We start from the raw sequence: 13,337 nt of genomic DNA, 5'->3' as shown, positions 1-13,337 counted from the left end.
CACAGATAACAACGCTGCAATGTACAATTGCTGGTGAACGGACAAAAAGATCTAGCGAGAGATCTTTTGTTTTCGTCTACCAACATGGCGGCGATGACGTCACGTGAAAACTTCGTATTGCCTATAGACCTTATTCATAAATGGCGGCCAGTTTATAATTCTTTTGTCGAAGTGCAAATTAGCCTACTAAGCCTCGACACCATACAGTGAATTGAAAAGAATTTTTGCACTAAAATGAGGCTTGGTAGGCTAATTTGCACGTGGACAAAAGAATTATAAATGTGACCGCCATTTATGAATACGGTCTATGTGTTGTCACAGCGCCAAAATCCATGCAAATCAGTTGACAATTAGCTATGGATCACGTACATTTGTCGATAACAGAAAGGGGCAGTATAAATAAAATGCAAATAAATATGGAACCAATAGAGACTGAAACTAATATATACTAGGAATTTGCTATCACAAGCACGACGTATTTTACAAAACACAAGAACTGTCATTTAGATGTTTCCAGAAGCCTAACTTGAAAAATGAGCAGGGATTGAAAAGCGGAAAAAGAGAGCTTTCCTTTTAACTTCAATATCCGCTGACGCTCGAGAGGATTTGGAAGCGAGCAGTTAGTTCATGTGAAGGGAGATTCTCGAGTATTAACAGTACAACGCAATGGAAATTGATTTTAAGTCGCTTGCTAAGGTAGAAGGCGCCAATAACTATCAAGAAGCAGCCATTATTCTTGATGGACCTCCGATTGAAATTTTTGCTCAAAGAGTTGCTCCCACAGTGGTACTGAAACCGCTTCGACAAACACACGGGAAATTTTATTTTGAATGTAAGACCAACACGGGAGGGTACATGCAGCTAGGTCGGGCCGACGAGAGTTTCCAAGCCAGCGCTATCGATGGGAAAGGCTGCGGAGACGATGAACATTCTTGGGCATACGACGGGATGAGGTGCTTAAAATGGCATAATAACCAGAAAGACCAATATGGCCGTCGCTGGAAAGCTGGTGATGTCATTTGCATTGCGGTTAACTTAGAGGACAAAGAAGTTAGCTTTGGTTTGAACGGAGAGTGGGATGATAAGATGGGGATAGCCTTCACTGGAATTTCATTCGCTGGAGGAGTATATCCATGTTTGTCTCTCCTGAGAGGCGAAAGAGTGCAAATTAATCTAGGAGTTAAAACGAACCCGTTCATCTTCACACCTCCCAAAGGCTTTCTTCCCCTGACGCTGACCCATCCAATCCAAACCTCTGATTGCAGCAGGTTCGCCACCTTTGCTCGTGTCATTAAAATGGACCTTTCAAAAGGCAGCTTCACGGTGTCCTTCCCAGGGCAAATAATGGTAGAGGTAATGGGAAGGGGTCTGGCATACGAAGGCAAAAAGAACGCTATGATTCACGCTGGCATTGAACAAACTTTGAAAACTTGGGAAGAAAAAAAGGACTGGATTCAAGCGGAGTTAGGTCCCGCTGGATTAACAAATGATGAAATCTATGCCATTATTTGTTACACACTAGAAAATCCTCCAGTCTATCGATACTTCAACAGTGACACAAGGAAAGGAAACGCTGCTGACGGTATGGACTTTCCAATCTTGTCGTTCCTTCTGCGTGAGGCTTGCAGAAAAATTCTTGCCGTCACACCCAAAGAAAATCGCACCAGAATCGTGTACAGAGGCGTGACCATCAACTTTGCAGCCGAACCTGGTCAAATAGTTCGCTTCGGCTCGTACACTTCCACTACAGGAAACATATCAGTGGCTGAAGATTTCCAGAAGAATTCCTCTGGAACTCAATTTGTTATTGTCACCAAAATTGGGGCGTCAATTAAGTCGTTGTCCGCTTTTCCCGAAGAAGACGAAATCCTGATTCCACCTTACGAAGTTTTCAAAGTTCACAGAATTGAGGAAACACCATCTAGAATCTATTTATCGAGCTGTTTCGATGAAGATTTTGTCGAGCGATATGTTCTTGACGGCAATATGGTAAACGAGGCAGAGGCCTTTGTAAGGAAACTGAAGGATTAACATTTGACTCGTTGATCATCACGCATGCGTAGAAACGACTATTTTCTTGTTGGCTCCCAAGTTCGGTTATTCAAGGTCACGGAAGGTTGACATCTTCTTTTCAAAATATATATTTGGAGAATTTTCTTCATCGCACATTGACAAACAGAGTTGTACACGGCGTTAAACTCGAAGTGTTCTTTTTTGATTGCTTTATAAACGTCCGCCGGCTTCATATGTTAACCTCACGTACTAAGCTAAAGAACTCACTTTAGTAGCTTTGTATATTGTATTTGTTGCCACTAAAAATCTACTTGTCAAGCCAGTTTAGATTTGAATGAAGTTGCAGCAACGTAAAAACTCAGGAGTGCTTTTCATTCCGTGTAAAATTATAATTAAATACTGAGTGATCGTGAAGTATTTCCATGACGCCTTTCATTTTTCTCGTGACAAATGGTATTTGGTAAATGGGTTTATGTTTCGCGATGACTTTTCAATTCAGTAACTCGTCCTTCTTACTTCCAAGGCCTTTCTTTGTACAAAGGACTTTATAACACAGCTTTGGCTTAATTTGAACCGCTTTAGTGCCGCTAAAAAGAAACAGGTTTCCAACTTTTGCCATTACTTTAAATAAAATTATTGATATCACTCAACACAACATAAGTTCATAAGTAAGGTATGACGTCCGTAAATTCGAATAATAAATCTCGTGTTGCTTCTAATTTCGCTTCTAATTTCGCGGCAATTTAGCCTTTTTCTTTTTTGCAAGAGCCGATTGCCTCGACACAAAGCTGACCCCTGACAGACACCTTTCTATGGTTGTCTTTGGATAGCCACGCGCTCTCAGGCGTTGTTTGAACTCCTCAAGGCTCTCTTCAAATCATGTTGTTTTTGAAGAGTTAGTCCTAAGAAGTCTCATTGCCCACCTTTAATTATAATGAAGCCATTTTCTACGCCTGGGGGGTGGCCGCATGAGTTGAAGTGTGTATATTGAAAGGTTTCAGTCGGCTTATAATGAGTTTTAAACTACTGTGTCTAGGAAAGTGCTTTCGATGATGGTCATAAATGGGTAAAATAAGAGATGGGATTGACCTGATTTTTTCGGTCGGAAAATGAGATTTGATCACTGGGAACTGGGATTTTGTTACTTGGAATAGGAGATAACGAGTCCTTGCTGAGAATGGGATTATCCGAGCTGATATCAAATATTTAATGCGGTCTTCTTGAGTTCCTGGCCACTGCTATGTGAGAGTGAGGACCTCATGATGCTAACAGACTTGTTGTTAAACCTCAAAGCTTCCTACCTACAACATACCTCTAGTACGGCTTGACTAGCACGAATCGACTTCCCTAAACCCACTGCAACAACCAATGCAATCACTCGAAAAGAAAAAGCTCAGATGAGGTATTGGCAAGGCGCCATGGTAAATGTGTCAGGAACAGGAACTGAAAAGTCCTTGAACTTCGAACCTACCGATTTACAAGACCTTTGGGCCTAGCGATTAATTGTTAAACGTCTAGTGAAGAGGGCGAAAACTCAGAGCAGGATACTGGCGAGGATACTTATATGGATGAATTTCGTAATAATGATGATAACAGTGACTCGGAAAGTGACGCAGAGAAACGACAGACTGCACCGTTCACAATGCTTTCATTTGCCAGGTGATAGCAGGCCTTTTTGAGCGGACACTTGGGTAAGCAATCCCATGCAGATACAAATTATACCTCGTAGTTTCATGTTCCGTTTTGAGACTTATCTTAAAGTGCTTCATACAACATATCGATGCTCTAAAATTATACATTCCCTAATATAACTCCGGTTAGGATTTTAGTAGCAGGGACTCTCATTTCTAGAAAGACTTGCCACTTGGACCAGGATTTTGTCCAAATTCGGACTGGAAATTGGAATTACCCCCCCCCCCCCCCCCCCCCGCCACTCCTTACATGACCCTCTTCGTTCTGTGATATTTCAGCGGTAAATTTGATGGTAGGGTAGAATTTATTTCGCTTGTTCAATAAAATGGTCCACCTCTGCTTTATCGCTGTCCCAGAAAGGGAGAAAATGTCATCAATATATCTTTTCCATAGTTTTTGGCTTGGTACAACTGACAAAGTAACGTGACGGTTTCCCGGATTTTCTTTAGCGTTTTTTCCTTCTTCAGTATTGCCCGAATTCCTAGTTTCCGTACGCGGAGAAAACTGCTTCTAAAGCTTCCTTTTTCATAATAAATTGCAACTCAGTTTATTATGTCAGAGGTTTTCAATGAGGTTGGTGAAGTGAGACGGTGTTCGCCAACGAACGCAACATACTTTCAACCCGCGTCACGTGTTACTCCGAGAGGACAAACAGTCTGCAGTCTGCATTTTACAATGGCCAACTCGAAAATCCAGCTCAAAATCCTAACTCGATAATAGTCTGTGTCCAGGCAAATACCCGTTCCTTTTCACGTGCTGTCACAGTGAGATCGGCAGAATTTCTGATTGAATTTTCATATCCCATTGGACAAAACAAGCATGCTGAAAATGAACACTTGGCGGAGAGAACTATCGCTCTTAAATAATTGCATATCTTAATCAATACAGACCTTCATTCTACACCAATATTGACCGGCTCATGTAACTGACTAAATTGTCGTTTTTCCCTGGTTTGTCAACACGGAATAACTGGTGACCACAGAGGAACAACGGTTTCTGCACTTCCCACAAGTTCGACAAATTACAAGACAAAAATGTACCTTTTTTGATGAAACAGAAACTAGCTAAGTATCCGATGAAACTGGATGGTACGGTGTCGTGTGAGGGATTATAATCAAGTCATTAAAAACGGGGAGGGGGGTAATTTTCCTGTGCAGTCATGTACATATGACGTTTTTCTCTCTCTATAGATATTAATCATAGTTAATCGAGGGACTGGTTATGAAACCTTAAAACCTTCAAAAGCGATAACAATGTTGTCGTAATTGATGTTGAATTGAAAGTGACCCCGCACAATCTTTTGTTTTGGTCTCGCACTGGTTCCCAAATAAGTCGCGCATAATTTAATCGAAGGATTTGATTGGTTATCGTATCGAAAAAAGGTGTGTTTTGTGCAGGGTCAAGGCCAAAAATACGGACAAAAACATCAAACAAAGGAACTTGTCGAGTTTCATAACCATCTCCATGCATTAACTATGATATTAATATATTATATTAGCCTCGTCCTGCCTCGTCCCTTTCCCCTCAAAGAAAGAACACCCAGGGGCACATCACCTGTCTGCTCCAGTGTCAGAGACCTTGATACGTTCCAAAGAGTTCATGTGAGTGGAGTATTGTAAAATGAAACGGAAGTTGAGCATGGTCAGGGTGAAAGAGGAGTCTAAGTGAAAATTTCTTTCAGTCACGTAATGGTAAAAGTATTGATTTGTCACCCAGGTGTTGTACACTTTCCCACTCTGTAAGTGAAAGATACTTGAGCGTAAGGCAAAATTAGACCCATGTTTTTGAAAGTCGAAATACAGTTGCGAACTTTCAATGCTCCTTACTTTTCTGATTCGAAGTGGGTAACAATTCAAAGTAGAAAAGTCAGAAAAATGTTCCATGCTTACGAATATCTGATACCGCAACTAACTTCGTCGGAAGTCACGAGACGATGCCCCAATATTAATTGCCACGTCGTCTTCGAAACATGACGTCACCAAGTCAAGCAATTGCCTCCATCCCCCTCCAGGGATTATTGTTAGCACCACGCCGAGCTGGGCTCAGAGGCTCGCTTCCTCTTTTACAAGACTCAACAGAGATAAGCCGGTACTAGTACATCGTTTCGTATAAAATTTAACTTAGCACAAAGCTAAGTTAACGGGAAGTTGTACTGGGAGCCAGACAGCCTAACATGGCCGGTTTGAATCCCGAATAGTAAGTTTCGATTAGGATAATATTATATCCTTCCAAAACTTGTCCTCTTCGTTGTTTTCCTAAAAAGGGTTTTGAGTTGCAGGGATGATTCGACTTGCCAGTTGGAACTTTACCTGTATGGAGCGACTTTTTAAAATCTTTTACTTTGTTTATAGTGATTATTTGTTCAAACTTCTTCTCATCGGAGACTCTGGAGTTGGAAAATCCTGCTTACTTCTTCGGTTCGCGGTTGGTATTCCGTCGGATCTCCTTGTTCTTTTCACCTCGTATCAATCGACATTGTCGTCGGACCGGCTACTGTTATTTGCATTTATTTATATCATTATTAACCTTTACTTTTGCTTTAAATTGAAGGATGATACTTACACAGAGAGTTACATCAGCACAATCGGAGTGGACTTTGTAAGTTATCCATTTAAGCTAAGTTTATTTGAAGTTGATTGGTAAATTTTGGCGGCCAAGAGGTAAACGCAATCTCTATTTCTTCTTTCATTTTTTCTTTATTCCCTTTAGAAAATACGAACCATAGATTTGGATGGCAAGACAATAAAGCTGCAAATTGTAAGTACTACAAAGAAATCTTATCGAAATTACAGAAAGATGAGTCAACAAATATATATCAAAGTCACAGTTTCTCCGTTCGTTGAATTATAATTAAGTTAAATTTTAATCGATTTTTTAACCCCCTTTTAGTGGGATACGGCGGGCCAAGAGCGATTTCGGACGATCACTTCCAGTTATTACAGGGGAGCTCATGGAATTATTGTCGTTTACGATGTCACAGACCAGGTATGCCATGGTATCAGCTGTTTTGCTTACGATTGATTACAATTTTATTTAACATTTGTACAATTCTTCTCACAACTGTACAGTATGTGACTTTATATAATAATCCAAGTTATTCACGGATTTTGATTGGTTCTTGCCTATGATCTATTAGAGGACAGACGCACGATTGACGTCGCCATCAGCTTTATGCGAATAAAGTTTAATTCTTTCTTATATAAAACAAATAGATTCCATGTTACCGTGGGTCTGTTCAGTAATAGATCACAGAAGACGTCAAAATGTGGTAAGAACATCAGTGACAAACTCCGCTATCGCCTCGTTTGCCACTTTTTTGTTCTTACCACATTTTGACGTCATCTGTGATCTATTACTGAACAGACGCACGGCAACATGGAATCTATTTGTTAAGTATATGACGCTTGAAATAATAAGCTTTCCTTCTGTTATGACAACTTGTGTGCTTAAATTAAGGGGACAAATCCTTTTTTGCACACACTAATCAAAGTACATTTACTGGTATCCAAGGGGGCATTCACAAGAGACCTGGACGAACTTGTACTGATATGAGGTTTTTACAGCCGTTTACGTGAAACGGGGTCGAAATACTTAGTGCCCGGTTTCAGGACAATATTATATCTTTTGTCTAATAAATATATCACTGACCCAAAAGCATACAGGCTTGAAATTTCTGGACCCAGTCTCAGATTTGTTGTCATTTACATGAGAATGGGGAATGATTTCTGTGCAGGTCCCTACTTCGTTATGCATGTAGAATAAATTAATCATGCATTTGCACTATTGTTTCACTATTGTTTTGTAGAACAATACGTATAACCAAGGGAATCAAATTTATGTTCGTGGCTAATTTGTACGGTGCCTCCTATTGTTATTGCGCATACATTCTGTGCATCTCCAGAAACTCGGATTCCCTATTGGTGATGCTTATTAATGGAGGAATATTTTGAAACACAAGATGCTGTCTCAATGCCAATTTTTTCGACGATGATCACTTCAAAATGCTCCATAAAGTTAAAAATCAAAGGCAATTGAAACGATGTGCACTAGTGCTTAGTAGCCAAGCTTTGAAGGAGAGGAGTGGAGAGGAGTCTAGGCGTCACAATGAATCGGTTCGCCATTTGCCTCACGAATATTTTGGTATTTTCTCACACATGGCGGGAAGATATTAATTAGCAGGGATCGCGTTAACGCAGAAATCATGCATTTTTACGCAAATAAAATCCTAAAAATGCATCATCAAAATTTTAATGCGTCCCAGGACGCAAGGCACTGACTCAAATAACTCGCACAACTTGCTTTGATTTGTCAGTATATTCTCTTGTTTGTAAAACTGTTGGAGCGATCTGTGATCATAATTGAAGTTCTAAGAAATGGGGTTTTAAACATCTAAAAGGTTAAAACTAAATTTTCGACCGCCTTCTGCGGTCTTCTTCAGAGGAATGTACTCTGCAAGTCACTGAATGCAAATATAATTATAGCAAAAGACGTCACTGTTCCTTGCTCCTAAGGGAGGAAACCAGTGATGCGTAAACCCTTGGAAAGGGTGCTCTTTCATTAACAGAGTTCTTGTCCAGGAATGAATGTAACGGCTCTAGAAAAAGCCTTTGTCGGCCAGTCCTATGCATATGCGTCAATATTAATTCCAAGTTGGTTACTCTCTTTTTCTCATAATTTAAAACATACTCTTTTTCTCGCAGAGGGTCACCAAGATTTTGGGACCCCCAAAAAATGCTTCGGACCCCAATTTGGCCGAACATGTGGGTCCCAGGACCCATATTGAAAAATCCTAGTGCCATCCCTGATTAGGCAAAGTGACTTGTGGAGGAATGGGAGATTCCTCGGCTTATACATGGACTTTTACAGGTTAAGAGTTAAAGGGAATAAGCTGATGTCCCAGTCTTCGATCTAAAAGTCCTCATTGGCATTGCACCTGTTTTAGACATTGGTCATATTTTCATTTTATTGACTTATTCCTGTTGCAACAAAGATCAAGGGTTTAATTTAAAGGCCTTTAATTTGACACCACCCAAGTTAAAAAAAATGTTTAGTGGCAATTACATGCTTTCTAGCTTGGAAAATTTTTCATGCAGGAGTTTCTTGTTGACTGCTGTCTGCCCCTTAGATAAGGGCAGAAGTTTTAAAAAAAGGACATCACTGTTGACCAGAATCTGCCTTATTGTGCAGTCTTGCCCTGGTGTGCCTTGCTGGTTAGCTCATCTCTAACATTTTGTGCTCCATCAAAGATTGTTTGAAATGTGATTTAGCTATCCACCAATGTGTTAAGCAAACAGAATTTTGGGTAAGATGTCTGATCCATCACTCAGTGCTTAACCACTATGAAACTTGTTGACTGGTTAAAATTTACTCCACCTTTTTTAAAATGATCTTACTTTTGGTGCACTTGTTCAACACCTTGAATCCACTTTGGCTTCCTGTTTCCACAGGAGCTTCTCAATTTTGCAAGTGTTGTTAAGTGGCAGCAAATTTGACTTGTGATATCACATTGGTGGGAAATGGTTCAGTATGTTTGAATTGCTGAGGAGCATTGTTTTCAAATGTGTGAACATATAAACTGGCATCTTAATATCTGGTTATTGTTTTTTTCTGATGAAGAAAAAGGACTGAGTTCTTTTGTTTGGACATATAATATATTGATCACAAGTGATATTCCTGCATGTCAAAGTCTCAACCTGGTTGTCTTTTCTATGTTGTAGGAATCATTTAACAATGTCAAGCAATGGTTACAAGAAATTGACAGATATGCTTGTGAAAATGTTAACAAACTTCTTGTGGGAAACAAGTGCGACCTTACAACAAAGAAAGTAGTGGACTTTACAACAGCAAAGGTATCGATGTTTTGATGATCCTTAGTACTCCCGGCTGATTCTTAAGATGGTGCAGGAAGTTAATAATGTGACAAGGAGACTTAAAATAGATGGCTTAGTTAACCACCCTTTTTTTGCAGTCTTGGGGACTGAATTGCGAAGGGTGCAGCTCACGACGTTGGACTGAAAGCTTAGATAATAGCACCACTGTTGTCTGCTATACAGTCAATGTTTAATATTGGAGGATGGCACCCAATCCAGATCTAATTAGCTGTCAGTTGTTTTATTGATGCTTTTTTCTTATGATTTTGTTTTATTAGGAATATGCTGATTCACTGGGGATACCATTTTTGGAAACAAGTGCAAAGAGTGCTACTAATGTAGAGCAGGCATTCATGACAATGGCAGCAGAAATAAAGAATCGAATGGGACCAGCACCAACACCTGGGGCTAGTAATGTCAAAATTGATTCCAGTACACCAGTAAAGCAAGGAGGGGGTGGCTGCTGTTAGTAGCAAGGCAAAGACATTGATCTAGGAACCATATGGTTCAAGTTACGGAATGTGCACATTTGAAAGACAAAATAGGATGCCCTTATCTACAGGCTGTACCAGTTGAATTATTCATTTTTTCCTTGGATGGGGGTGGGTGTGAGCTTTTGCAGAACTACTCACAGAGGGGCATTGACAGAGCATTGACTTGAGATGCTGCACTGTGAGTAATGTGATGGCAAATGAAAACCTTTCTTTATGTTTGCTAATTTCTTTATATCTTCTTTCCCCTTTATAATTTGAATTTGAGATTTGACTTATCAAAGAAAAGAAAATAAAACTGGTGCCAAAGTTTTGTTAGTTAATTATTGAAGAGGCCCTCCTAAGACATGGGGAAAGCATTTTACATCACTTGACAAAGGGGAAAAAAGATAGTTAAATAGAGGCCATCAAAATTAAATTCACACTTTCTGGAGTAACAGTTCATAAGTATTTATATTCTCAAGTTAAATTTAAGGGTATGTAATTAAAATTCTTGTCGTCAGTCTAGTGTTTGCATTAAAAATGATCAACATGGAGAGGATAGTTTGAATAGGGTTTTGCTTACTACGATTCTCAGTTGAGTATGACGCTAGGGAAGTTTGGTGATAAAGTCTCAGCATTTAAGTTACCATGTTGTCAAGGGCAACTTGCTTCGTTTCCAGAGTAACTTTTAGGGCCTTGACGTCATGAGCAATGAAGCCCGCCAAAATCTACTATTGGTAAAGGTTAAATTCAAATTGGTGACAGTCACCAGTTAAATGACGTAAAACCCCAAAAAGTTACCCTTGGAAACAAAGCAAGTTGCCCTTGACAACATGGTAACTTAATGCTGAAACTTTGTCATCAAACTTCCCAAGTGTCATACTGAACTGAGAATCGTAGTAGTAGTGAAAAAAAAAATATGCAGACAGGAAAGCATGTGAATCCCAAAGGCCAGTTTCTGAAATATAGCTTTTGATTTCTTTACATTCACAAACAGCTAAATGCAAACACAGAAAAATGTCACTGTTGATAGGTTCCACTTTGTGGTGCAAAACAAATAGATTATATTTTGTCATGTATCATGCCATTAGTACATGTGTAGATTGTGAAAGATACTAAGTGTGGTTAATATTTTTAGCAATGTATTTCCCTTTTCCCTCATTCTGATGCTGTAGTGATCCATTACTTGATAGCCCTCTTGTATGGGATTCACTTTGCTTATTACAGAAAACACAAGATGTTGCTTTCAGGGTGATTTCTTAAAAGTGTAAAAAATAAATCTCTTTGTGAAGTAGTGAAGATATCGTCACTGTTGCCAAACAATGTTATTGTGCCAACCAGATTGTTTTGGCTGGAGAAACAGCTCTTTTGTTTCAGTGGTTGGCACATTATACAAAATATTTGTAAACAGGTATCTTATTTGTATCGTTTGCAGTAATTATTATAGAGCTAAATTCAATAAAAGTTTGTAAGTCTGTTCAAATGCATTGCCTTTCTAAACAAAATTTTAGGCCAGTGCTAGAAATTAGTGGCCGTCCGGTCGTCCCAGATGACCGGAAAGTTTACCGGGTGACAAGTTTTTGGTAAAATGAAAAGCCTGGTTGCCCGAAGAAAAAGCAACCGGACAACCCAGCCAAAAATAGAAATTGAATTACATAAGCAGCACCCGACTTACCATTGGATTTTCTAATGTCAATGTCTGATAGGAATGAGTTAACAATAGTTAATTTGCCTCACCTGAGCATTTTCCCATGGTTTGAATATCAGTGGCTTTTACAAAAAAATGTCAGATAGGAAAATGCAACAGACAATAGCACAAGCATGTGAGCGGTAGAGATCAAAAATGCTCAAATTTAAACCCAGACTTCCCAATGGACAGTTGGAGCATCGACGATTTCAAAGTTTACAGCAGAAACAGTGCATTGGATAATCGATGTTTTATTTACAGTGATGATACAATACAACTGTAACTATTCAATTTCTGTGACAGGTTTATGCAAACTACAAACTCATGAAACTGAACAAATCAGTGTTCAGAAACTGGTTAGCAGCTGACTCGCATCCTTTCAAAAACGTGCTGTTAACTGAACTGAAACTTAAGCCTATTTCACTTACTGGTAAATGAATTCTTCCAAAATGTCAATCAAATTTTTGTGCACTTCTAGCGATCATGATGCCAAAAAAGCCACAGGTGCACACTTTAGAACTATGGGATACCCAGTTCCAACGACATATGAGATTGCATCTCAACACAGTGGGTCTAAAACACAGGTAACATTCCAAAGGTCACTCATTGCTGGTCATTGTTTTGCCTTTTTGAAAGTAACCCAAAACCCTCAATTTGGCGGTGTTTTAGACCGCCGCTGTAAGTGTGGATCTCAACACGGCTTACATTGTAGGGGCTTTCCTAATGGGCAACCAAGCATTTATCAGGGCAAGCAAATTTACGGATTTAGTTGCCCGGCTTTTGAAACAGGGACAACCTGGAATTTTTTTTTAATTTCAAGCATTGTTAGGCTATGTTCTGTTGGGTGCAACCATTTCAACTCCAACTGATTCAGGTTGAAGTGGTTGAAGCCTCCCAGTAGCACACTTTTCCAGTTGTTAAGGTTGAAGCATGTTAACTTTAGAAAAATCATTATTGGAATTCTTCTGTCTCTAAAACCATGCCACAGCAGTAAAACCTGCAAAAAAGGACGGAAATAGACATAACCCACCATCTCATACCAAGATTGGAGCAGGTTTAAAAGTTCACCAAGCAAGCGAAAACGGTTTTCACACAATAGAACACACAGAAAAACCCAACTAATTGAAAACAATGATTTAAACCCCCCTCTCTTGGAAGTTCCAAAATCACAGCCCAGTTTGCTCAGTCTAGAGGGAGGGTACTGGACTGCCATGCAGAAAAAGATTTTGTTACAACGTGTAATAAAAGAAACACAAAGCATAATTTGCATTGTTTTACAGTGATGATTATTATGTGGCAAAGATCTGAAGAGCAACCTCCTCTGACATGACAATGTACATGTATGTACGTAATTTAATCACTCACTGAAAAATGAGTGAAAAATTAGCCTTTAAAACCCAAATCACCCTAAACCAGCCAGACTTTCTATTTACTCTAACGCCAGACGATTTTACTCCTTAATGGGGAACCCCCGGGAGTCAATGAGTTAAATGGAATGTCACCATGGTAGCCAGGTGGTCATGATGAAAGGTCAGACCATTTCTGAGTTTTGAGACCAAAAATTGTCAGTAACTTTAAGTTAATGGCCTGAAAAGTACACAT

The 13,337-nt window shown here is 39.5% G+C and overlaps 2 protein-coding genes across 2 annotated transcripts; both read left to right on the top strand.

Moving 5' to 3' along the window:
• The first annotated feature begins 425 nt into the window (after window positions 1–425).
• LOC137979003 (GPI-linked NAD(P)(+)--arginine ADP-ribosyltransferase 1-like) lies at window positions 426–2,649 on the top strand. Its single transcript, XM_068826145.1, has one exon. It carries the CDS (start codon window positions 667–669, stop codon window positions 2,029–2,031), a length of 1,365 nt encoding a protein of 454 aa, XP_068682246.1. The 5' UTR covers window positions 426–666; the 3' UTR covers window positions 2,032–2,649.
• Window positions 2,650–5,727: 3,078 nt separating this feature from the next.
• LOC137979052 (ras-related protein Rab-1A) lies at window positions 5,728–11,531 on the top strand. The gene is made up of 7 exons (XM_068826217.1): window positions 5,728–5,901; window positions 6,057–6,129; window positions 6,256–6,303; window positions 6,415–6,462; window positions 6,595–6,690; window positions 9,423–9,554; window positions 9,854–11,531. Exons 1-7 carry the CDS (start codon window positions 5,879–5,881, stop codon window positions 10,043–10,045), a joined length of 612 nt encoding a protein of 203 aa, XP_068682318.1. The 5' UTR covers window positions 5,728–5,878; the 3' UTR covers window positions 10,046–11,531.
• The last annotated feature ends 1,806 nt before the right edge of the window (window positions 11,532–13,337 follow it).

The sequence above is a fragment of the Montipora foliosa genome, chromosome 12 (genome assembly GCF_036669935.1).
Source record: "Montipora foliosa isolate CH-2021 chromosome 12, ASM3666993v2, whole genome shotgun sequence".
In the NCBI taxonomy this organism is placed as follows: Eukaryota; Metazoa; Cnidaria; class Anthozoa; order Scleractinia; family Acroporidae; genus Montipora; species Montipora foliosa.
This window is presented reverse-complemented; position numbering and strand designations above follow the sequence as displayed.

Excerpts from the sequence above, each read along its gene's own strand:
- LOC137979003 (XM_068826145.1), top strand. The coding sequence starts at position 667 with ATGGAAATTGATTTTAAGTCGCTTGCTAAGGTAGAAGGCGCCAATAAC.
- LOC137979052 (XM_068826217.1), top strand. The coding sequence starts at position 5,879 with ATGGCCGGTTTGAATCCCGAATA. Across the intron at positions 5,902-6,056 it reads GCCGGTTTGAATCCCGAATA|TGATTATTTGTTCAAACTTC; the intron begins GTAAGTTTCGAT and ends CTTTGTTTATAG. Across the intron at positions 6,691-9,422 it reads TTTACGATGTCACAGACCAG|GAATCATTTAACAATGTCAA; the intron begins GTATGCCATGGT and ends TCTATGTTGTAG.